This window comes from Oreochromis niloticus, linkage group LG9 (assembly GCF_001858045.2).
Source record: "Oreochromis niloticus isolate F11D_XX linkage group LG9, O_niloticus_UMD_NMBU, whole genome shotgun sequence".
Classification (NCBI taxonomy): Eukaryota; Metazoa; Chordata; class Actinopteri; order Cichliformes; family Cichlidae; genus Oreochromis; species Oreochromis niloticus.
Genome location: NC_031974.2, coordinates 25030399 through 25057158, shown reverse-complemented (window position 1 = coordinate 25057158; position 26760 = coordinate 25030399). Strand labels below are relative to the sequence as shown.

General features: G+C 42.8%; 1 protein-coding gene and 1 long non-coding RNA gene across 2 annotated transcripts; both read left to right on the top strand.

Annotated features, from left to right (window-relative positions):
- The first annotated feature begins 941 nt into the window (after nt 1-941).
- LOC109203497 (B-cell receptor CD22) lies at nt 942-4862 on the top strand. The gene is made up of 7 exons (XM_019362877.2): nt 942-959; nt 1068-1128; nt 2775-3080; nt 3183-3443; nt 3529-3619; nt 3774-3819; nt 3956-4862. The coding sequence occupies exons 1-7, from the start codon at nt 942-944 to the stop codon at nt 4247-4249; spliced, it is 1077 nt and encodes a 358-aa protein (XP_019218422.1). The 3' UTR covers nt 4250-4862.
- A 4704-nt stretch (nt 4863-9566) lies between these two features.
- Nucleotides 9567-14147, top strand: LOC112847935 (uncharacterized). The gene is made up of 2 exons (XR_003221778.1): nt 9567-12133; nt 13250-14147. It is a non-coding gene; the product is annotated as an uncharacterized LOC112847935 (long non-coding RNA).
- The last annotated feature ends 12613 nt before the right edge of the window (nt 14148-26760 follow it).

Here is a 26760-nt window from a genome sequence, read left to right as displayed (position 1 = left end):
TGATGTTTGCTTAAGATTGTTTTCTCTTAAGCATCTAAAATTGATTTATGTCAAAGTAAAACACACATGGATGCAAGGACCCAGCAGCACATTGCACTGTGAGATCAGTGATCAGTGTTGTCACTTCACCCATCTATGGTTTAATGCGTGTCTACTTGAGATATTGATACATTCAGATAAACTATAATTAATCACAACACAGTTAAAATCAGAACATCTAAGGGCGGACAGATGAGGAGTGCAGCATCTGAAAAACTGGAGTGCATGATGGAAATCCAGGTCGTTTGCTTGACTTACAACACTAAACAGAAGTGTTTCACTCACTTGCTTCTGCTGATCACACGTTGACTTTTACTTTGTCGTCTCTCTGCTGTAGCAGTCTGATCATTTGTAGGAAAACACATTTGCAGTTTGTTTGTTTATATCAGACTGTGATATTGTGTTTCTATTTTTAATAACACCTTACTTTTAAAAGAATGTACATGTTCCTTATTCATCATTCGATTCGTGTATTTTTTCATATTTTCCAGGTGATGAGTTTTGTGACAGTCCAGTCTGTGAACATCATGTTACTGAGTCTCCTCTTTATTCCAAGTGAGCCGTCTCAGTCATTTACAGTCAGTTAACTTATATTGAAGATGTTGACAGGACAGGAGAAAAAATCAAGAGATACATGGCTGTTAATGTCAGATTTTTCATTCTGAATTTTTTCTTCATTAAGATTCAACATTTTAATGATGAACTCTGTTTTTTTTCCAGAGCCTTCGACTGCTTGTCCTGAGTATTCAGACCTCTCATCACTGCACAACAGAGATGGAAGCTCTGAGGGATCATGTTACAAATCCCATGTAACTTAGTGCTGCTGGACCAGTAAGTTTGACAGCAGAAGAGCTGTCTCGGAGTGTGGATTAAAATCAGTCCAATGTTATTAATTTCCAAAAATGAGATCTTCAACAGCAGTGAGACAATTAACACCTATCCAATGAATATACAGGAAATCTGAAGGAGAAAACTGCACCACTCTGTTTTCAATTTAACCACAACTATACAAACACATACTACTTCAGAATTATGAACTGGCCGTACAGAGCAACAGCTGCTGTGATCCTCTTAAAATAACAATTAAAGGTAAGATACATTTCTTTCATCAGTCAAAATATAAAAAGTTAAATGCAGCCTTGTTTAACCAGCAAAAAACAATTATGTCAAATATAACAAAAATATATTTATGTTATTTTTTTGTATTTAGATGACTTTGTGTTCTTTATTGTGAACAATAAAAGGATTAGTCAAAAATAAAAAAGGTTACATTTCTGCATAATGTTGTTTAGTAAGTTTGTAAACACATGAAACACAACCTGACTGCACAAGTAACACACATAGACATATGGACTATAGTCTGTATTGTGCAAATACCAAGACTCCATCAAAACTGCAAGAAGCAAAAAGAGAAAAATAAACTCTAAAAGACATGAAACTGTGCAAAAAGTAAATAAGTAGTTAACAATAATACAGCCATGCAACTTATATATTAGAGGATAGATGACATAAACATATTGTAAAAAATAAAATAAAATAAAAGCACTGTTGCCGCACAGCAAGAAGGTCCTGAGTTCAATTCCACCATCAGCCGGGGTCTTCTGTGTGGATTCACATGTTCTCCCTGTGTTTGCGTGGGTTCTCTCCGGGTACTCCGGCTTCCTCCACCGTCCAACGACATGCAGCTTGTGGGGATAGGTTAATTGGATAATCCAAATGCCACTAGGTATAAATGTGCAAGTGAATGTGAGTACGAATGGTTGTCTGTCCCTGTGTGTTAGCCCTGCGACAGACTGGCGACCTGTCCAGGGCGTACCCGCCTCTCGCCCTATGACAGCTGGGATAGGCTCCAGCGCCCCCGCGACCCTGAAAAGGATAAGCGGAAGCGAATGGATGGATGGATGGATGGAAAATATATTCCTTGAATGCAGCAAAAGTCCCACATTACTCTGTGTCTTGACTGTATTTCCTGTATTATCACAACACTAATTCCAGAGCTCAAACATGTCTGCTACTTTCTGCAAATAATATAATCTGAATACATTTTACATTTATGTTTTCTTCCCCACCCCCGAAGTGGCTTGTTCGGGTGCTCACACACACAAACTACACCCTTTTTGGCTCCTACCTCAAAGCACACTGTGCTCTGTCGATCCTACGTGCTGCACAATAATGTTTAATATTAGTATTTACTGTATATTCCCATAGATCATAGTGATGATGTTGTTATTATATTGCTCTTTTTTTCTGTTTTTCTTTCTCAACAGGTGATCCAGGTGATTGATATATGTATTTTTGTCTGCTTATTTGTTGGTTTGTTTTTGCCCTTTATCACCGTTCTTCTTCCCCACTGTTTTCTTTCCCTCTTCTTCTCCCCCTTTCTTTTCCCCAGTCAAGTCTGTCCCGTATTTAGCAAGTGAAAATAAAATAAAATAAACAATAAAAGGTGAATCAAATAGACCATTACAGCAAGGCTGGGATGGTCCATTTGGTAAAGTAAATCCGTTGGGCATTTTTCTTCACTTTTAGACAATAATTCTGATGGCAAAAGAGCCAAACGGGACCGGCAAAACCCCCCCCAAAAAACAAAAAAACAAACAAAAAAACATTTATGTTTTCGATTGTACAGTAGAAATATGTATGAGGACTTTCAAACACCTACACCGATCTCTGTCTGTATTTTCTGTATTTCTCTATTATCGATTTACAAATACATTTGTGATGTGAAACCACAGATTCTCCTTGGAGGCCCAATATTACAATCCCGGGTAATCTGAAGGAGAAGGAGTCTGTCACTATAACCTGCTCAGCTCTCACTCCCTGTCCACACTCCCCTCCTCAACTCACCTGGAATCTCACACAAGACTCTGACAACAAAACAGAGGAAAACACAGATGGAAGCTTTACAACTAAAATCCAGCAGACCATCACTCTGTCAGACACACATGATGGAAAGAAGATCAGCTGCTCTGCCAGATATCCTGTGAACCAAGGAAAAGACACCAAGACAGCAGAGACAGAAGAGACTCTCAGTGTTTCATGTAAGACAATCAGAGTTTGTTGCTGAACTGAATCCTATAGGACAACATGATTTATGGGATATTTATTTCTTTCTCTATTTATTTTCTTTTTTTTTTCTCCAGATGTTCCTAAAAACACCTCAGCATCCATCAGTCCATCAGGTTTGGTGTCAGCAGGCAGCTGGGTGAAGCTGACCTGCTCCAGCAGAGCCAAACCTCCAGTCAGCAGCTTCACCTGGTTCAAGAAGAGCAGAGATGGAGCTGTGAAAGTATCTGAAGGAGAGATTTACAGCTTCAATGTAACAGATGGAGGAGTTTATTACTGTGTGGCCACTAATGATCTGGGTAATCAGACATCAGCAGAGATTCATGTGACTGTTGCAGGTAAAGGTAAACTACACCACTGATGTGGCAAATTAAATAACTTATCTTTTTCGGGGACATAATTTTTTTCATATCTTTCTATCAGGACATCAGAATAGTGGTTCTTTACCACTGAGTCTGCTTCTTGGAGGCATCCTTGGGTTCATCTTACTGATCTGTTTGATTATCTTTGCTTTGTAAGTATCTCACATCAAAACAGAAATCATGATCAGCTACTGTCACGGATATTTTAGCTACATATTAAAAATGTCCTTTTCCTTTCAGGCTTAACTGTACTCACAAAAATATTTAACAAATAAGTGACTATAGTTGATGTGTCTACCTTTACAGCACAGCTCTCAGGTTGTTAAAGTACCAAACTCAGCAAGAGACTCAGGTAGGAAGATACAAAAATTAGTTTGTTCAGATGTTTACTAATTTCATCAGGGCAATCTGTTCACTTTAAATTGTCTGAAAATATCAATAAGAATGGCTTGAAATGCAGCCACAAAACCTCCTGGTTTATTTCATAGAGTCAAACAAGTGAAGAGCTGGTTGTTGAAGAGCCGACAAGTAAAACAGAAGGAGGGGAAGAAAACATCCATTATGGAGAGATCAACTTCTCTGTGCTGGGATATGAAGCATCCTCTGTCTCAGTGCAGGACACAGGACAGCAGCAGGATACGGTGTACGCACAGGTGAAAGTCAACAAGCCAAAAAACAGCTTAACACAGAGAGCTCGTGGCCAAGAGGAACTCTACGCTGAGGTCAGAAAAAGTGAGAACAGCTGTGTTAAGACATTAACAAAGAAATACAGAGATCAATGAAGTAAACCCAACAAACCACTTCCTGCACATTTTGGGGGGTTTTCTGCTTTCCTTTAAAACTTCATTTAGCTGCTTTCATATCTGTCTCACTAGTGGAATAAAGTTTTTCTAAGATTTCTGGAAACATCACTGGATCAGAAACATCACCAGCATGATGTTGAGAGTTCACCTGTAAAGTGATAATCTGACCAGCTCTCATTAAGGTTGCCAGTCAGATACTTCCAGATCACCTCACTTCATTAGGAATCTCCCTCTAATCAAATATTACTTTTTGACTACACCCAACGTTTCATGGAACAGAGAAAGTTTCTGATGAACTGTAATCCAACACATATTGCTTCATGCTCTGTTGTAAAGCTTACAAAACAGTATTGCAATTCATACAATAGTGTCTCCCTAATCTCGGGCTGCAACATCTAAAAGGAAGGCAAACTCCACATGAAAATATAAATTGATTTACAAAAAAATCTTAAGAGTTAGAAATTGTAAACTTCAAATATTTGCAGATTTTGTTTTAGTCTGATGGTCAGCCCTCATTTATGAGCATATACCACTGCCCAGTCCACAAAACACTGACTCCTACAAATAGTCCTCCGAGTGATATGATCCAGATAGCACGTGACATGGCTGTCACTTGGTGTTCGCTCGCTCTGTGGTATAGTATCACTTCCTGTTCCTGCTCAAACACAGTGGTGTTTCTGAGTAGCTTTTCTGCTTAGCAATTTAATTTAAATCTTTTGATACATCCCTTTTTCATAGTATAATCTTAACGTGCTTCATCTGAATCACCCTTTCTGTGTACTCACTACCTAATTTATAGCCAAAGTATTCACTCACTGTCTCTTTACTGTTTCGCTAGCTTAGCTTAGCTCGTAGCCGACTCGTTAGCACCATGGCTACTTCACCTGTCCCTCCTGCACTTTCCTGCTCATTGTGTCAGATGTTTAGTTACTCCTCGGCCTCCTTTAGCAGTAATGATACCTGTAATAAATGTAGCATATTTGCAGCTCTGGAGGCCAGGATTACTGAATTGGAGACTCGGCTTCGCACCCTTCATTCACCCGTAGCTAGCCAGGCCCCTGTAGCTGGTGCAGCCGAAGATAGCGTAGGCCCCGCTAGCTGTTCCCCGGCAGACCCCAAGCAGCTGGGGAAAGAGGGCGGCTGGGTGACGGTGAGGAGGAAGCATAGTCTTAAACTGAAGCCCCAGGTACACCACCAACCTGTTCATGTGTCTAACCGTTTTTCCCCACTCGGCGACACACCCGCCGGGGGTCAAACTCTGGTAATTGGTGATTCTGTTCTCAGACATGTGAAGCTAGAGACACCGGCAACCATAGTCAATTGTCTTCCAGGGGCCAGAGCAGGCGACATTGAAGGAAATTTAAAACTGCTGGCTAAGGGTAAACGTAAATACAGTAAGATCATAATTCACGTCGGCAGTAATGACACCCGGTTACGCCAATCGGAGGTCACTAAAATCAATATTGAATCGGTGTGTAACTTTGCAAAAACAATGTCGGACTCTGTAGTTTTCTCTGGTCCCCTCCCCAATCAGACCAGGAGTGACATGTTTAGCCGCATGTTCTCCTTAAATTGCTGGCTGTCTGAGTGGTGTCCCAGAAACGATGTGGGCTTCATAGATAATTGGCAAACCTTCTGGAGGAAACCTGGTCTTGTTAGGAGAGACGGCATCCATCCCACTTTGGATGGAGCAGCTCTCATTTCTAGAAATATGGACAAATTCATTAAACCCCCCAAAATATGACTATCCAGAGTTGGGACCAGGAAGCAGAGTTGCAGTCTTACACGCCTCTCTGCAGCTTCTCTCCTCCTGCTACCCCCCAAAAACCCATCTCCATTGAGACTGTGTCAGCTCCCAAAAGACAAAAAACAAACTAAAAACCAGCAATAAACAACTTAAACATAAAAAATCACAAAGAAAGAACAATACAGTATCCACATCTGAACCAAAGAGTAAAACAGTGAAATGTGGATTATTAAATATTAGGTCTCTCTCCTCCAAGTCTCTGTTAGTACATGACTTAATAATTGATCAACAAATCGATTTACTCTGCCTTACAGAAACCTGGTTGCAGCAGGATGAGTATGTTAGTTTAAATGAATCAACACCCCGAGTCATTCTAACTACCAGAAATCCCGAAGCACAGGCCGAGGGGGCGGTGTGGCAGCAATTTTTCACACCAGCCTATTAATTAACGAAAGACCAAGACAGACTTTTAATTCATTTGAAAGCCTGATGCTTAGCCTCGTCCACCCCAGCTGTAAAACTCAGAAACCAGTCTTACTTGTTATCATCTATCGTCCACCTGGGCCTTACACAGAGTTTCTCTCTGATTTCTCAGACTTTTTATCTGATTTAGTGCTCAGCTCAGATAAAATAATTATTGTGGGTGATTTTAACATCCATGTAGATGCTAAAAATGACAGCCTCAACATCGCATTTAATCTGTTACTAGACTCAATTGGCTTCTCTCAAAATGTAAAAGAACCCACCCACCACTTTAACCACACCCTAGATCTTGTTTTAACATATGGCATAGAAACTGAATATTTAACAGTGTTTCCTGAAAACCCTCTGCTGTCTGATCATTTCCTGATAACATTTACATTTACAATAATTGATTACACAGCAGTGGAGAGTAGACTTTATCAAAGTAGATGTCTTTCTGAAAGTGCTGTAACTAAGTTTAAGAATATAATCCACCCACTGTTATCATCTTCAATGCCCTGTACCAACATAGAGCAGAGCAGCTATCTGAACGCTACTCCAACAGAGGTCGATTATCTTGTTAATAATTTTACCTCCTCACTACGTACGACTCTGGATACTGTAGCTCCTGTGAAAACTAAGGCCTCAAATCCAAAGTCCCTGACTCCATGGTATAATTCTCAAACACGTAGCCTAAAGCAGATAACTCGTAAGCTGGAGAGGAAATGGCGTGTCACAAATTTAGAGGATCATCATTTAGCCTGGAGAAATAGTTTGCTGCTTTATAAGAAAGCCCTCCGCAAAGCCAGAACATCTTACTATTCGTCACTGATTGAAGAAAATAAGAACAACCCCAGGTTTCTCTTCAGCACTGTAGCCAGGCTGACAAAAAGTCAGAGCTCTACTGAGCCAACCATCCCTTTAACGTTAACTAGTAATGACTTCATGAACTTCTTCACAAATAAAATTTTTATCATTAGAGAAAAAATTACCAATAATCATCCCACAGATGTAATATTATCTACAGCTACTCTTAGTACCATCGATGTTAAGTTAGACTCTTTTTCTCCAATTGATCTTTCTGAGTTAACTTCAATAATTAATTCCTCCAAACCATCAACGTGTCTTTTAGACCCCATTCCTACAAAACTGCTCAAAGAAGTCCTGCCATTAATTAATTCTTCGATCTTAAATATGATCAACCTATCTCTAATAATCGGCTATGTACCACAGGCCTTCAAGCTGGCTGTAGTTAAACCTTTACTTAAAAAGCCATCTCTAGACCCAGCTGTCTTAGCTAATTATAGGCCAATCTCCAACCTTCCTTTCATATCAAAAATCCTTGAAAGAGTAGTTGTCAAACAGCTAACAGATCATCTGCAGAGGAATGGCTTATTTGAAGCGTTTCAGTCAGGTTTCAGAGCTCATCACAGCACAGAAACAGCTTTAGTGAAGGTTACAAATGATCTTCTTATGGCCTCTGACAGTGGACTCATCTCTGTGCTTGTCCTGCTAGACCTCAGTGCTGCGTTCGATACTGTTGACCATAATATCCTATTAGAGCGATTAGAACATGCTGTAGGTATTACAGGTACTGCACTGCAGTGGTTTGTATCATATCTATCTAATAGACTCCAGTTTGTACATGTAAATGGAGAGTCCTCTTCAGACACTAAGGTCAATTATGGTGTTCCACAGGGTTCAGTGCTAGGACCAATTCTATTTACATTATACATGCTTCCCCTAGGCAACATCATTAGAAGACATAGCATGAATTTTCACTGCTATGCAGATGACACGCAGCTCTATCTATCCATGAAGCCAGGTAACACACACCAATTAGTTAAACTGCAGGAATGTCTTAAAGACATAAAGACCTGGATGGCCGCTAACTTTCTGCTTCTTAATTCAGATAAAACTGAGGTTATTGTACTCGGCCCTGAAAATCTTAGAAATATGGTATCTAAGCAGATTCTTACTCTGGATGGCATTACCTTGGCCTCCAGTAACACTGTGAGAAACCTTGGAGTCATTTTTGACCAGGACATGTCCTTCAATGCACATATTAAACAAATATGTAAGACTGCTTTCTTCCATTTGCGCAACATCTCTAAAATTAGAAATATCCTGTCTCAGAGTGATGCTGAAAAACTAGTTCATGCATTTATTACTTCCAGGCTGGACTACTGTAATTCACTATTATCAGGAAGTCCTAAAAACTCGCTGAGAAGCCTTCAGCTAATCCAAAATGCTGCAGCAAGAGTACTGACAGGGACTAGAAAGAGAGAGCATATTTCTCCTGTTTTGGCTTCCCTTCATTGGCTTCCTGTTAAATCCAGAATTGATTTCAAAATCCTGCTCCTCACATACAAGGTCTTAAATAATCAGGCCCCATCTTATCTTAATGACCTTGTAGTACCATATCACCCTATTAGAGCACTTCGCTCTTGCACTGCAGGCCTACTTGTTGTTCCTAGAGTATTTAAAAGTAGAATGGGAGGCAGAGCCTTCAGTTTTCAGGCCCCTCTTCTGTGGAACCAACTTCCAGTTTGGATTTGGGAGACAGACACTATCTCTACTTTCAAGATTAGGCTTAAAACTTTCCTTTTTGCTAAAGCATATAGTTAGGGCTGGACCAGGTGACCCTGAATCCTCCCTTAGTTATGCTGCAATAGACGTAGGCTGCCGGGGATTCCCATGATGCATTGAGTTTTTCCCTTCCAGTCACCTTTCTCACTCACTATGTGCTAATAGACCTCTCTGCATCGAATCATATCTGTTATTAATCTCTGTCTCTCTTCCACAGCATGTCTTTCATCCTGTTTTCCTTCTTTCACCCCAACCGGTCGCAGCAGATGGCCGCCCCTCCCTGAGCCTGGTTCTGCCGGAGGTTTCTTCCTGTTAAAAGGGAGTTTTTCCTTCCCACTGTCGCCAAAGTGCTTGCTCATAGGGGGTCATATGATTGTTGGGTTTTTCTCTGTATTTATTATTGTGCTATCTACTGTACAATATAAAGCGCCTTGAGGCGACTTTTGTTGTGATTTGGCGCTATATAAATAAAATTGAATTGAATTGAATTGAATAAAGTGGCCCTTCTGGCCTTGAGCACACCACAAATGTTAAAACAGGTCAATTTTGACCCAGCAGTTCAGTTTCTGCTGCACAGTTACATTGATCACATTGAAGAATAAATGCCATTACTTTTCTGTAAATCAGACTGCATGCGTATCTTATCTTTAAATGTATGAGCTGCATGTCTAACCAGCATATCCCTAAATCTGTAAGGCATAATATTTTTTAAAAAAACCCACTGTGAGACACAGCATAAACTACTGTAAGCTTTTTGATTTGGATGTTATAATAAGGGTCTTATTAGTGCCTGTTTGTTCCTCCAGGTATTGTTGTGGATGCTTTGTCTGAAGATGAGCTCAATGAAATGTGTTCTTGTTGTTTCATGTTAGTATGGAGTGATGGAACACTAAACATTCAAATGGTGATTTAGAGTTTTGTCTTTTGGTATTTATTGTCAAGTGAAATTTAACCAATAATGTGTCTGTTGTTAACAACTACTGTGATGTCACTTTTTGGATTTGAGTGCAGTGGATTAGAGTACTGAAATAAACTATAGTCATATTTCAGACTGATGATGTTAAATAAACTGTATTTTAATGAGTTATTTTTGGTCAGATTCTTATGAACTCTGGACAGCTTTGGGTGAATCAGTTCTATCATCTGCTGACTTCAAGAATGTGGTGTGAATGAGACACGGCGAGTCCACAGGTCGAGGTTTTGAGCCATTTTATTTACCACGGCTGCAGCTCATAAGCTTCCAGCCGCAAGTACTTCTCATCACAACAACAGCTCTCTACTCTCTGACATTTTTAAAAACCTGCTTTTTTACCTGCTGTCTTTACTCACTGAGTGTTTGATGCTTTAGGTTTGTTTCTTGTTTATTTCTTGTCTTATTGTTTTTCTGGTTTTTCAATATTGTTCTTATAAGTAAATTGACTTGACATGACTTTGTTATAAAATGTCTTATATTTTAAAAATGGTGTTACAGTGATTTAGTTTACTTTGGAGGACCCTGAATTTTTCAGTGGTGCCAAACGTTTTATACATGCAGTTGTGCAACATATGCTGAAAAACTCCAGCCTGGATTCTTCTGCTTTGTCAAACTTTAGCCCTGTGTCAAAGCGACCTTTCTTGTTTAGCTCCTGGAAAAAATGCCTTCTGTGTCAGCAATGATGGTTTTATCTCCACCTCTGCCATGTTGTTAGACCCAGTTTTAGCAGCAGAAGCCCCTGCATCAACCTTCTTTCTTTTCTTCTCTATTGCTCACCTACAACTTGTGCAAAACTCATTTTATCTGTTTGAACTGCTGAATCTGTATGTCTACACCTGATGCTTTTGCTTATTCCAAAGAAAACCCAAACTCAGAGGTGCTAGAGTTTTTGCAGTTCAGTTTTTCTGAAATGCTGTTTTACTTTTACTTCAGATGTAATGGGACACACACCTTCCAAAACATCTCATCGGTCCACAGAGTTTTTTCCCAAATGTTTTAAGCATCAACATGATGTTTTCTGGCAGAGATGAGCCTTCATGTTCTTTCAGCTCAGCAGTGGTTTTTATCCTGGAACTCTGCATTACAGGCCATCTTTGCCAAGTCTCCTTCTTATAGTGGAGTCATGAACTCTGACCTTAAAAAACGCAAGTGAGGCCTGCAGTTCTTTGGATGTTTTTCTGGGGGTTTTTGTGACCTTCTTGGATGAGTCATTGCTACGCTCTTGGGGTAATATTAATCAGCTTCACATTCCTGAGAAGTTTCACCACTTCTCCATGTTTTCAACATTTGTGGACAATGGCTCACTGTGATTCGCTGGAGTCCCACAGCTTTAGAAATGTCTTTATACCAGACTTTATTTTCCAGATTCAGAGATTCAAAGCAGAAACATTTAAACACATTGAGGAAGTTTGTCAACAGGAAGCTGAAGGCACAGTCTGTGCAAACTGACTGCAGGCACACAAGGTTCTGCAAGAAGATTGCTTAATCATTTGGTCTGCCATTATTTCTATTAGTGGCTCTTGTATCAGAACCCAACAGAACACTGGACTGTAACAAGATGATGAGTGTTATTCACTTATTAAACATAACTATGTATATCTATAACTCTGACTTAAATACTACAGCTGTGGAGGTTGAGACCCACTTGAACTCCGAAAACTACCAAAAGTAATGAACTAAGCTCAGAAAATATTTCTATGTGACGGATTTATGTCTTTTTCAAAAAATGAATCAAATTTAAGGCAAGTGTTTTCTTTAACTCTTGTGTTGTTTCATTTGATCCTGTTTTTCTACCAGAAGAGCAGAATAGTGGCTCCTTCCGATTGTGGTCACTTCTTGGAGGAATCCTCGGGATGATGTCACTCTCCTTGATCATCTTTGTTTGCATCCTCTGACTCAGTGCAGGACAGAGGACAACAGCAGGATTTGGTGTACGCACAGGTGAAAGTCAACAAGCCAGAAAACTGTTTAACACAGAGGAACTCTGAGGCGAAGAAACTATGAATGTCTAAAAGGAGATCCCATTACAGAAACGTGTTAACAAAGAAAAACACACGTGCTAACACAGCAGCCAGACCCAGAACTTCAGCAGGTAACAAAGTGATGAGCAGCCTTTGTTTCTACATGTACAAGTTTCTAAAGTAGCATCCCTGTGGAGATTACTTTGAAGTCTCTTTGGGCTGATGTTCATTTTTGCTGTTGTCGACTTTGTGTTCATACATACAAACTAAAAGAAAGATTGTATGTGTGTCGTCATTAGGGCGACACACATTGTGTGGGTGTGTGGGCCTGTAATCTTTAAGTTTTTATTGTTAACTGCTAATTATGTGACAGTGTCAGCTTTTGGAGTGACAGTGATGTGATGTAATGAGAAGTGTAACAATTTACTTTCTGCAGTGAGTAATTAAGTAACATAAAGTATTACTTTTAAGAAGAGTAACTGGTAATATGTAATACATTATTTTTCTTTAGTACCAAGCCCAACACTGTTCTTTTCCAACAGTTTAGTGAACTTAAAGAGACAAATCCCATCTCTGTACAGTTTTACTTTGTACTGGTATAATGTAAACTACTAAGTCTCTTATTTTTATCCAGATAACTGGATTACAAAGGGGTTTTTTTTCTTGAAACGTCACAGATTTTTATTTGTTAAAGTGATCTTTTCTCTCTTTATGGATTGGTTTTATCGTTTGAGGGTTTTGTTAACAACAGAGGAAATCTAATAAACCGTAAAGTACTGACGTTTGGGCATTGTGTCTAGCTTCTGACGTGCAGATGTTTCCAAACACTGCTCTGTTAATAATAGCCACATCACGTGACAATGGCTACGCTAATTGATGTGGTGCCTTTCACCGCGGTTTTGACAGGTGTCTTATACCTGCTAAGGTAATTTTTTTTTAACCAGTCATTTGTGCTGGTGTTTTAAATACTGAACAAATCTTTTTGATTGTTATTTTTGCCCTGGATTGTGAAAATATAGCCAATCCATTCATTTAAATATTGAGATCCAAGTAAAATAAATGTTGGTTTGTTTGAAAGACTACAGTCATATATATTAAAAAAAAATGCAGAGCAGCACACAGTGCAGGGCTGTAAATTTAAATCTCTCAATAGAAATCAGCTCTGCTCTGCTTTAAAATAGAAAAAGAAAACAGGCAGAAATATTTGGTTCTGACTAACATTTGTTCTCTTTTTCTACTTTCAACAGAAAATGTTATTTGCAGCATCAGTTCACTTCATCCTCAACTTCATCCAACACTTTTCTTGACAAATGATATTTTCCCTCCTCTTGTTTGTGTAACCAAAACTTGAGTCACAGACTGAATCAAACATAGAACAAACCTGATGACGTGATTCGAACACATCCAGACTTGAGTTTTTTGGTGGATTCAGCCCACAAACAGCTGAAAACAGTGGTTGTCATAACAAACATCTTTTTCTTTTTTCATATATTTTATGTTATAAACTGGGTTTATTGAGCACCAAACTGAATTACTAAGCATGTTAATACTGGGAGAAATGAGCATTTGCTGAAGCACACTGTTCATCACAGTCACAGCTGGCTGTCTTTAACACTCTCAACATTTTTCTGTCTTAATTTGTACGCTGACTTATCCAAACCTGTGCTAATTAATGATAGTGTGCATTAATATGTTGACTTGTTCAGGAGTGTGCAACACTCATTGCCTCATTGTTTCACAGAATAATATTATTCACTTTCTGCAAATGTGTCCAGAAGGTGTCACTGTGGAGATCAGTGTCAAACTATTTCATCCGTGTCAGTGTTTCACAAAGCCGTACTTTACCTACCACACTGAGTAGGTCAAATTTCAGGCAATAAGTGAAGAGAAGAGTTGGAATGACTCTGGAGGAGGAAACAAAACAACTGGTTGTAAAGGTCATCCTTACGGAGGGCTGACTGAACAGTGCGTGGCTTTAGCAGCCTCAGTCTCTTCTTGTGAGGAGTTTGCATGTTCTCCCCATGTTACCATGTTGTTCTCTGATTTTTCCCACTATCCACAAAAGTCCAACTTATTGGAAATTCTCAATCATCCACTTAATCTGTCTCTTAATTTGAAAATAAAGCTGATTATCTGGGCATTAAACCAAGGCTTTCTTCAGATTTTTTTCCAAGAACATGTCTAGTTGAAAGTGGATCGAACTGTTTCAAAGGAAATCTAATTCACCCCTAGAGGGAGACAAAAACACACAAATAAACTGTGCCGTTATTTTTGTGCCTCTATTCTGAGCACGTCTAAAAAAAGTCCAATGTTGCATTTTGAGGAGAAAATTATTTTTGAGCGAAGAATAGTTTAATTTGAGCAAACAAAATTCATCGCTGCGAGCAAGAAATGTATTTCACACACACAATAACAGCCCCTCTTGCTCAGTTGTTGGCACTGGCTCATGCTCAGATCTCTGATCTGTGTGCTGACAGACCATAATAGACATCTGTGGACCTGCTCTCAGTGTTGCTCCCTGCACGCTTAACTCTTTCTGTACACGTTATAAGTGTGCCACAAAACCAACCAATTACAGACTTGGATGCAAAAATTCTAAAATCCATTTTCGATTAGTGTGTTTAATTCTTTTGTTTTAAAATATATTGTGGCGAGCTCAGACAAGGAGGAAACAGAGGTATCGTTTGGTCTTGCTTCCCGCAGAGTTAGCCAGGGAGCACAGCCGTTTATTAGCATTCAACAGAGAACACAACGCCGCCAACTCCACTGCTCGGCGTAGCAGTAGCATAACAACATCAACAAGAAAAAGGCGCTCTCTCACCCAGAAAACACACAGTTGCAGAGAGAGAGCGTCACCTGTAACCATGGCAACATAACGCTGCCGCCTCGAACAACAGAACATAGCTGTCAAACCCCAAACAGCCCTGACCCGCTACAATATAATTTTTTAAGACCATTGTTGGTTTTAATCTAGTTTAAACCAAACCACTCCACTGCTTTGGTTTAAACTTTACTGTATTTTTCAGACCATAAGGTGCACCGGATTATAAGGCACATTAAGCAAAACATAACAGTCAGATAAGTCAAACTTTACTCAGCTCTGTCATGTATTGATATATAGCTGTGTCCAAATTCATGGGCTGCATCCTCCTGAGGACGCATTTGTAGACCGATTACGTCACAGCGACGCGCCGAAGGCTGTCCAAATTTGTAGACTCCTCCAAATGCAGCCGACAAATGCGTCCTCCTTTTCCCCGAATTTGAAGGATGGGTCAGGTGTGTCCTTCGTAGCCCACCATATCCCAGAATTCATAGCGCGGCCCAGCCAAACTGCAGTTTCCGGCAATGGCGGCCGCTACTAAGTTTTAAAATTACTGTTATTAATCCTTCTGGGTCACAAAATAAACTTTTAACATATTTTCAGGCGAGAATGTGGGTGTGTAAACTTGAAATATCTGCTCGGTTTATCAAGATATCACATATTTGCAAAAGTGCTTCGACGTTTTCGGAGACGTCTGTTACCCACCAGCTCGATAGCTAGCCGAGAGCTCGAGGGTCATTGAAGCCGCCGAGAACGGCACAACTCACGGCACATCATTTTCAGATCACCGCCGACTTTCGCTACTCAGGTTAAACGTAATATATAAGTCACTTAGACAACCTAAAAATGTTATTGTTTGGCTTTTTTCAGTGTTTTATTTGTTCGTGAGTAAATCGGTTTGGCTGAGATTAAAGTTATTAGATTAGATTAGATAAAATAAAACTTTATTAATCCCTCGGGTGGGTTCCTCCTTGGTTTTTACACCACTGAATAAACGTCAAACAGAAAACTGATTAAAAAAAGTATGAGACGGTCGAGAATTTACGCCAGTGTCCTGTTATATTTTAAATAGCAAGGAGCAGACGGCCGAGTTTATTAAACTCCACCGAGACAGCGGTGACGTTAATCAGAAGGCTAGACCGTCCAATTTCACAGCCGTTTACTTCCGGCCTACCCGACCTTCTGAGGACCCGGCCCACGTAGACCGCAAAGGCCGGGTCCTCAGGAGGATGCAGCCCATGAATTTGGACACAGCTTATGTCTTAAGGTGATGACTTTTGAACCGGATGTTGTTGTCCGAAGGAGGCCCCGTTAAGTGGCTAGTTGTCAGACGGACGGTATTCAATAAAGCAAGATAAAGACCGTGCTTTATGTCCTGATTTAATTCAGAGTGCTCTGCCTAATTTAGTAATAAGGTGGGCACACAACAATGGCGACGAGGATGACACAAACGTGGATTTGTTTTTGTGAGAAGTAGACCCAGCGGCGGCACGGTGTTAGCGAAAATTTGTGGGCTAACATGGAAAAGTCGGGTATTCAACCGTTCGCCTGCTACACTGATCCAGCTATGCTCGGACCGAGATGGACGCGGTGGTTAACATCCTTCGAGTTGTTTGCTGATGGGAAAGGTCTTATTTTGACGGATAATGCTACAGACGCGATCAGACAGCGGAGACGCGCTCTTCTACTGCACTTGGCCGGACAGGACGTGCAGGACGTCTTCTCCACTCTACCGCAGACGGGAGAGGCGAAAGATTACACCGCGGCGGTGACTGCGCTCAACACTTATTTTGTTCCTCAAGTGAATGCAGCATACGCACGCCAAACTTTCCACAAATTGTCCCAAACACCAGGTGAGACTGTGCAACAATTTTGTACACGTTTAAGGCGAGCTGCAAAAGACTGTGACTTTCAAGTTGACAATGATAACCAGATACAGGACGCTATCCTGAGTAAATGCACTTCTGAATATGTACGGAGAAAGCTGCTTGAGGAGGGTCCAGGCTTAACCTTAACTCGCACGTTGGAGGTGGCTTCACACTGTGAACGCGTGGAGGAGCAGATGGCGGCGATGAGCGTCGCCGGGGAAAAGAAAGGAGAGGACACGGTCAGCCGGATTTTTACAGCAAAGAAAGAGAATAACAACAGACCAAAAAGAAAAATGAAAGATGATAATAAAACAGACAGACAGTGTTACAGGTGTGGTTATACTGACCACATGGGCAAAGATCCCAAATGCCCAGCACGAGGACAAACATGTCACAAGTGTAATGGTAAGGACCACTTTTCAAAAATGTGTCGTACAAAAAGACAAAAGAAACAAAATGTGAATGCTGTTGAACAAGATGATTATGCATTTACTGTAAATGATGATAATGTACCTGAGAAACTTACCTTTTCTGTTGGGGGAATAGAGTTGAAAATGTTCGTTGACTCTGGAGCTACAAGTAATGTGAAGGGAGAAAACATATGGGAAAAGCTAAAAGCTGAAAAGATAAAATGTCACTCATATGTACCCAAAAAGCAGAGGAATTTATATGCATATTCCTCAGCACAGGCACTCACAGTTAAAGGTGCATTCAGATGTGAAATCAAGATTGGTGACAGGGCTGAAGAGGCTGAATTTATTGTGATTAGAGGTAATGGTGAACCACTCCTGGGGAAAAAGACTGCTATAAAGTTAGGAGTGTTGAAAATAGGTGAAAATGTGGCGGCTGTCACAGATTTAAAGCACACTCTTAAAGAAAAGTATCCAAAAGTGTTCAAAGGAGTAGGAAAGCTAAACACCAAACAGATCAGCCTGTACATTGATCCAAATGTGAAACCAGTAGCACAGCCACTGAGGCGCATACCTTATCATTTGAGGGATGCAGTGGAGAAAAAGATCAATGAACTAATCGACATGGACATTATAGAACGTGTAGAAGGACCTACACTTTGGGTAAATCCTGTAGTGGTACTCCCAAAGAAATGTGACAAAGATATCAGAATGTGCTTAGACATGAGAAAAGCAAATGAGGCAATAATCAGGGAAAGATACCCCATACCCACTGTGGATGAAATCTTGCAAGGACTAAACGGCTCTGCAATCTTCACCAAACTCGATCTCAAGTGGGGATACCATCAGCTAGAGCTTACCCCGGAGTCAAGAGAGATAACTACATTTGCAGTGCATAATGGAGTATACCGATACAAAAGGCTGATATTTGGAGTCTCATCAGCTAGTGAGCAATATCAGCATGAGATCGCCAATGCACTAGCTGGCATTGAAGGAGTTGAGAACATTTCAGATGATGTAATCATACATGCACCAGACCAGGAAACCCATGATAAGCGCCTGCATGCTGTGATGAAGAGACTCTCTGACTGTGGCCTGACACTAAGCTCAGAGAAGTGTCAGTTCAACATGGACAGATTTGTGTTCATGGGAATACTGCTGACGCAGAAAGGCATCGGCCCAACTGAAGAAAGAGTGAGAGCTGTGGTGGAAGCCCAAGAACTGAAGAATGCTACTGAGGTGAGAAGCTTTCTTGGACTGGTAGGTTTCAGTAGCAGGTTCATACCACAGTTTGCTACACTCTCTGAACCACTTAGACGCTTAACTCGAAAGGAGATTACGTTTACATTTGGGCAAGAACAAAAGCAAGCATTTGAAAGACTAAAGACTGAGGTAGCCAGAGCAGGTACCCTAGCCTATTTTGACAAAGAAGCCCCAACCAGAGTCATAGCAGATGCAAGCCCTGTAGGCTTGGGCGCAGTGCTAATACAAATACAGAACGCAGAAGAGGTACCAGTGTGCTACGTGAGTCGGAGTTTAACAGACTGTGAGCGAAGATATTCTCAAACAGAAAGAGAAGCCCTAGCACTGGTATGGGCATGTGAGAGACTACATCCATATGTGTATGACAGGAAGTTTGACCTCATCACAGACCACAAGCCATTAGAGGTCATATACAGCCAGAGATCTAAACCTTGTGCACGCATAGAAAGATGGGTTCTCAGACTGCAACCATATGACTTTAAAGTAGTGCACATTGCGGGAAAACAAAACATTGCGGATTCACTGTCAAGACTGCTCTCTGACACCACGTCAAAAGAGGTACACAAGCATGAATCTGAAGAATATGTGAGATTTGTCGCAGTTAATTCTACTCCAAAAGCACTCACAACAAGAGAGGTTAAAGAAGCCTCTGCTACAGACTCAGAGTTAACAGAAGTGCGAAGAGCTATTGAAAATGGACACTTTGAAAAATGCAAAACATATGCACCCATTGCAAATGAACTGTGTGTCATCGGCTACATAGTTTTGCGGGGAACTCGCATTGTATTGCCAGCATACCTCAGAGCTCAAGCACTGTCACTAGCTCATGAAGGACATTTAGGAATTGTTGGAACCAAACAGCATCTCAGAAAAAAAGTTTGGTGGCCAGGGATGGACAAAGCTGAAGAAAAATTTTGTAAAGCTTGTCACGGATGTCAAATAGTAGCCAGACCAGATCCACCTGAACCACTGAGAAACACACTTTTACCGGATAGACCATGGCGAGATGTGGCGGTAGACTTACTGGGACCGCTACCTTCGAACCACTCAATACTTGTACTGGTAGATTACTACAGTCGGTACTATGAGTATGATGTAATGTCATCTACAACTGCTGAAAAAGTCATTGACTCTATTGACTGTATATTTAGCGGACATGGGCTACCAGTTACCATCAAATCTGATAACGGCCCACAGTTCAAATCTGAGTTGTTCAGAGAATATTGTGAAACTAATGGAATCAAACATATAAGAACTACACCAAAATGGGCTCAAGCAAATGGGCAAGTGGAACGTCAAAATGCATCACTGATGAAAAGAATCAGGATCGCACAAGCCGAAGGACTTGACTGGAAGCGAGAGCTAAGAAAAAATGTGACAGTGTATCGCAGCATTGAACATCCAACCACGAGCAAAAGTCCAGCAGAACTCCTGTTCAACCGCAAAATGAGAGGAAAGTTACCGAACATCAGTGAGGCAAAAACAACGGAGTTGGATGTGCGTGACAGAGACGCTGAACAGAAAGGAAAATCAAATATTTCTGCTGATGAACGACGGGGAGCTGAGTATTCAAAAGTTGACACGGGAGACACAGTGCTGGTTGAACAAGACAAAGTGGACAAGTTTACAACACCATTCAGTGCAACACCACACCAAGTTGTAAGCAGAACTGGAAACCAAGTCATTATTGAATCACCAACCGGAGCTCGCTATCACCGGAATACGACACATGTGAAGAAATACGAGACAAAGGAGACCAGAGAAGGGCACTACGAACAAAACACAATACCTGAAAGGGAGGAAGGTGAAACACCCACAAAGACTGACACCTTCACTCCAACACCACAAGAGGGCTCCCAGGGGCCAGAGAGATCAAGTAGATCACAGAGGGCTAAAAGGATACCTGAGAGGTTTCGTGATTTTGTGGTGAAATAAACTATAATATGTTAAGGTGAAGAGGTAACTTAAAACGGGCAAGTTTCAAGTTGCAAGTTCATATGTGTATGTCGACATGTATATATATTGGAAAAAAGAGGGGGTACGTGTGGTGAGACAGTTAGAAAATATAATTGTTAGAAAGTAAGACAAGAAAAAATATTCAATGTTGAAGAGAAAAAAGACATCAAAGTTATTAAGACTAAAGTTTGAATCTAAGGAAAAGGGGGATGTCATGTATTGATACTGTCACGATCTGCGGAGGCAGACCGTGCGGTGGTGTGCGTGATGGACCCAGGTGCGAACAAAAGTGAGGATACGGAGTGAACTTTAAACAAAAGCGAGCCTTTATTGTGGCTGGTGAAAACAAGGCAGAAGCGCAGTGACAAAACTAAACTATAACTAAACTGGGAAAGTAATACTAGGATAAACTATGAAGATACAGGTAACCAGAACTATGAGTACAAAGGCTGACTGATACAACATGGAGGGTAGGAACACAGACGACGCGACACAGACTGCATGAAACACAGAGACTAAATACACATGAGGGATGATCAGGGGAAGTGGCCACACATGGGAGCACAGCTGACACACATGAACCTAACGACAGGACAGGAGAAGTGAAACTAAATACACTGACATTGAATATAGACTTTCAAAGTAAGACAGGAAACATGGAGATTAGACATGGAGATAAAACATGACATGAACTTAACATAACTGCATAGACAAGAAACGTAGACGCAGAAACCAGGGAGACTGAGTGCAGGGGGAGATGACATAAGGGAACAAGACTAAATTGCAATCTAGAAATAAACAAGGTGAACTAAGCTAAGGCACAAAAGAATACAAAAGATACATAAACTCAAACACTGGGTCGCTTGACCCAGGACCATGACATCACCCCCCTCTAAGGGCTGGCTCCAGACAGCCCCAAACCAAAACAAAAAAAAAACAAAAAAAAAAAAAACGGACCACCGAGTCCGGGCGGGTGGCGGGGGACCAGGACGGAGGGCCCAGAACAGGAAACAAAAAACCGCCGACAGAAAACACTGGAGCACACAACAGTCCAAACATAGGTCAGGGGGCCGGCCTGGAGGGCGGCAACACAACAGCCCACAGTTCATGGGTTCCGGGGGCCGACCCGGAGGTCGAGGGCACAACAGTTCGTACCATCTTCTATCGGGGGCCGGCCTGGAGGGCGGCAATACAACAGCCCATAGTTTATGAGTTCAGGGGGCCGGCCACGTGGAAGGCAGCAGTGTTGCGGTTCAGGAGGCCGGCCAGCTGACGGCTTGGCAGGCGCCGGTCGTGGACGTGGCTCGGTGGGCCCGGACGTGGCTTGGCGAGACCAGACGAAGCCGAGGCAGAGGCGGCTGCTGCAGGCGGAGCAGAAGCCGAAGCTGAAGCTGGACCAGGCGAAGGCGATGAAGCAGAAGCCAGAGCTGGACTAGGCGACGGCATAGGAGCCGCAGATGACAGAGCAGGTGGTGGCTGGACGGGCTCCTCGGGCCCTCCAGCTGGCGAGGCGTGGGGCTGGTGCGGTTCTCCTGAACCCCCAGCTGACGTGGCAGGTTGCTGGACGGGCTCCTCGGGCCCTCCAGCTGGCAAGGCGTGGGGCTGGTGCGGTTCTCCTGAACCCCCAGCTGACGTGGCAGGTTGCTGGACGGGCTCCTCGGGCCCTCCAGCTGACGAGGCAGGTTGCTGGACAGGCTCCTCGGGCCCTCCTGCTGACGAGGCGTGGGGCTGGTGCGGTTCTCCTGAACCCCAGCTGACGTGGCGGGTTGCTGGACGGGCCCCTCGGGCCCTCCAGCGGAGACAGACGGCCGGACGGGCCCCTCGGGCCCTCCAGCGGACGAGGCGTGAAGCAGCGGGGATGCTGCGGGGTGCCGGGCTGGCACACCTGGGCATCCAGCAGCAGACGCAGGCTGAGCTGCTAACTGGACAGGGAGCTGAGCTGCTAACTGGACAGGGAGCTGAGCTGCTAACTGGACAGGGAGCTGAGCTGCTAACTGGACCAGTGTAAGTATATGTGACTGATCTAGAGGCAAAACTAGAGACAGAGCAAGTGGCTGAACCGTGGCCTGCGCCAAGAACTGAGGCATAGACATGCAGAGAGAGAGAGCAGGTGAAAAACAGTCCATAGTGCCCACAATCTGTAAACAAGAGGCCATGAAATTAGTAGTGTTGATAATCGCTGAACCTGAGCCAGCAGTCTTTACATCCTCAGAGTCTGGGTCAGTTTTAATTGGCCTAAAGGCAAATGGTCCAGTTTCTTCCAACACAGAAAAGGTCAGCATAGGCTGGTTGGATTCAATCAATGACAGTTCCTTACAGTTCAGAGGGGCTGGTTCAACCACACGAAAAACAAGGATTACAACCTGGCCCACAAAAACATAACTCAGACTTTTATAGTGAGGCTCCTGGGCAAACAATAAATACTCAGGTATGCATCTGGTTAATGACAACTTAACAGCATGATAGTGGTAAGTGGTACATTTACTTGGAACCACGCTTGAAGTGGACTGTAACTCATAAGTGTCATTTAGTTTGTATGGAGTAACGGGGATAGATAACCCTGTGCTAGAATCCTTAACGGAGAGAGATGACTTTTCAGATTGTGAGCGGATGGTGACACTCTTATCCCAACATGAAACCTCATCTAGTGATGAGTTCACAGAATCAGAGAAGACAGACATCACGTTAACTCTGGGAGGGGATAACGTAAGTTCAGTAACGGTCTCATTGGACTCCCCACGTTCAGCCATGATCACCTGATTGGAGGTGACAGTGCTGGAGTAATACAATTCAGAAACATCCTGCTTAATATTCAGAGGAACACAGATTTCAGACTGAGTAATGTTATTGCTTGGGTTTCTATGATCTGGATTCATGTTGTTGTCTGTGAGTTTCATAGTAGGTCTTTGACCAGCGTCTATAGTTTTCAGTTCTTTGCACACAACAGCAGGTAATACCTTGTCGCTTGTCACTTCACACTCAGTCTGTTCACACTTTAATTCAGGACTGGCCACCACTGAAACATCTTTATTTGCAATGAAAGCAGAGGGGCCTGGAGGAGAAAACACACAGTCCCTGATGACAGGCTCCAAAGCCCACTCTCCAGTTATGTCACCAAAAGAGGGTGTGGCTTGGGAACCAATCAGTTCTTGGACATCGAAATCTTTATTTTGAACAAGAGCCCCAAACACGACTTCCTCCAGTGACTCAGTAACACCATCATTACCTCCTTGAAGTGGCTCCGGGGTGAGCAGAGCGGACACAGGAAGGGAGGCATCGGTCACACATAGTTCAGTTTGTGATGGAACCCTTGGAACAGCATATGTCGCAGAAGAAAACACCTCCACCCCACTACCCCTACTATTCGCATTATGATCTGCGGAAGTCTCTTTTGGTCTAAGCACAGCATCAGAGGTCCTTACAGGAGTACTAGAAGTGTCCATAATTGCCTTGGAAACAAAATCCCCTGTCTGTGGCTTGGTTAGCGGCGCATTACTTGGCTGAAACTCAGCACTGTCTAACTCTGTACAAACGTCTTTATCTCCTAATGTTTCAACGAAGACTGGTGATGGAAAACTGCCTTCACTCACCTCCGGTTGTTGCGCAGCGCGACGGCGACGCGAACGCCATTTCTTCTTGATAGTAATTTCCGACGAACCAGACAGCGGCGCCTCATGCGCGCCGGGCGCCGTGGCAGAGGCTGGGGAACTGGGTGATGACGGAGCGGTAGGTGAGAGTTCCTGGAAGCTCAGGGGACCCCGAGAGCCAGGTGAGTTCCCCGGAAAATCTCATCATAGTCAGGAGCGAGCCACGGCTCCCCCGGAGCTCTTCCTCTAGTTGCGCGCATGCGGCGCGCTGCCGCTCCTCGAGGTCGAAATCCATGCCCTCCACAGCATCCTCGTGTTGCTCAGCGGAGGGCGAGACAGGCCGTAGCGATGCGCGACGGCGGCGTGAACGCCGCTTCCTCTTTGAAGCGGCCGTGGACAGAACTTGACTTTGCATGGCGATCGGCTCCTCGTCCTCCGACCACATCCGTGCCAGATAGGAAGCAGGAGAGGAGTAGTCCGATCGAGGCGGCGAGGGTGGGCGGCCGGTTCGAGGCGGGGCGGCTGGCGAGAGCTCCTCCTCGGAGATGAGCCAGGGCTTCCAACGGAGCTCGTCCTCGCGATACGCCCGTAACACCTGCTGCTTCTCCTCCTCACCGAAGTCGATAGCCTCTGGCATCTCCGTGCGCCGCGTGGTGCAGTCGGGTGGTGGCGAAGATGCGGAAGCCAATGAGGCGTGAACCGACGGTGTGTCCACGGTGAGCCTCACTGTTCCGACTCTGACTGCTTCTGGCTCGCGAGGCAGCGGGGAAACAATGCAACAGCATGGCTCCGGCGATGAGTCCCGCACACCGGGAAGCTGCTGCTGCGGGCGGAGTCGGAGAGTTGAGACGAGAAAGTCACTGATGAGAGGGTGCAGCGTTTCCCATAACCAAGGGAACACGGACACGCACACCCCGACTTGGCGGGCTAACTCTTCCCGTTCCTCCTCTCTGGAACAGTGCAGCCATTTGTTGCATAGTGACTCCACTGTCCGGACGATCCCCGTCTTTTGTGTCGCTGGGTCCGGCATGGTCGCGTCGTACTGTCACGATCTGCGGAGGCAGACCGTGCGGTGGTGTGCGTGATGGACCCAGGTGCGAACACAAGTGAGGATACGGAGTGAACTTTAAACAAAAGCGAGCCTTTATTGTGGCTGGTGAAAACAAGGCAGAAGCGCAGTGACAAAACTAAACTATAACTAAACTGGGAAAGTAATACTAGGATAAACTATGAAGATACAGGTAACCAGAACTATGAGTACAAAGGCTGACTGATACAACATGGAGGGTAGGAACACAGACGACGCGACACAGACTGCATGAAACACAGAGACTAAATACACATGAGGGATGATCAGGGGAAGTGGCCACACATGGGAGCACAGCTGACACACATGAACCTAACGACAGGACAGGAGAAGTGAAACTAAATACACTGACATTGAATATAGACTTTCAAAGTAAGACAGGAAACATGGAGATTAGACATGGAGATAAAACATGACATGAACTTAACATAACTGCATAGACAAGAAACGTAGACGCAGAAACCAGGGAGACTGAGTGCAGGGGGAGATGACATAAGGGAACAAGACTAAATTGCAATCTAGAAATAAACAAGGTGAACTAAGCTAAGGCACAAAAGAATACAAAAGATACATAAACTCAAACACTGGGTCGCTTGACCCAGGACCATGACAGATATATGTCTTAAGGTGATGACTTTTGAACCGGATGTTGTTGTCCGAAGGAGGCGCCGTTAAGTGGCTAGTTGTCAGACAGACGGTATTCAATAAAGCAAGATAAAGACCGTGCTTTATGTCCTGATTTAATTCAGAGTACTCTGCCTAATTTAGTAATAAGGTGGGCACACAACAAACTCATTCTTCTTGCTTCCTCCACTTCCGTACAATTGATTCATTGATCTTGAATTCTCTCGCAGCTGCTCTATTCCCGTGTTGTTACAGTATATTAATGACTAACCTCGTATTGTGGATGGATTATCTCAGTTGCTCTCCTGACTGAAGTTTGGTCCAGTTACAACATCCTTGCATTTGTCCCTAAACATCGAGAACCCTCACGTTAACTTTTATTCAAGTGGAAAAAAGTTAGTGTTCATCCTCCTGTGAGGTAGTCGGACACGAACGTCAAGGAAGGTGGTAGGGAAGCAGACTAGGCAGGCATTTCAGATTTCCAAGGTGAGCAATTTATTTACAGTGAACTTAATATAATGTAACTTAACAAAACTTCCCCCCAAATAAATTCAATTAACAAAACTCAACATAACATGGCTCTGGTGACACAGCTCACCTCTCCTCTCTCTTGCATCTGGTAGAGACTGGCTTTAAATAGGGCCATCAATTTCCCTCCAATTGCCCAGCCAGTACCACTCACTCAACTGAGGGATGTAAAACTCTACACAAATGATTTAAAAACACAAAACCTCTACACACTTCTAATATGCACATTTACACAACTAAATGGCAATATTAACAAAAGGAAAAACATTCAACAAATTCCTTTAAACCTTAACACAAACAAAAGGAAGCATCTCTATGGAAAAAGAAACCCCTCCACTTAGTTTGACCTACTGATGTCATGTGTGACATCATCAGGATTTTAAAATGAGGAAATGCCAGGCGGGCATTTCCCCACACCTGACCCTCATAAAAACTGAAGACACAAACAAAAAAAAAAGTATGAACAAATGACTTAATCTGCAACATAATAAAATATAAACAAACATAACTTAGTATTTGACTTAATTTGCAGAATGTTTGATTTGCCGGCAACAAAACGCTTACACAAACAAACCCGGGACAGTGAGTGAAGCAATGTTACTTGACAAATAGCA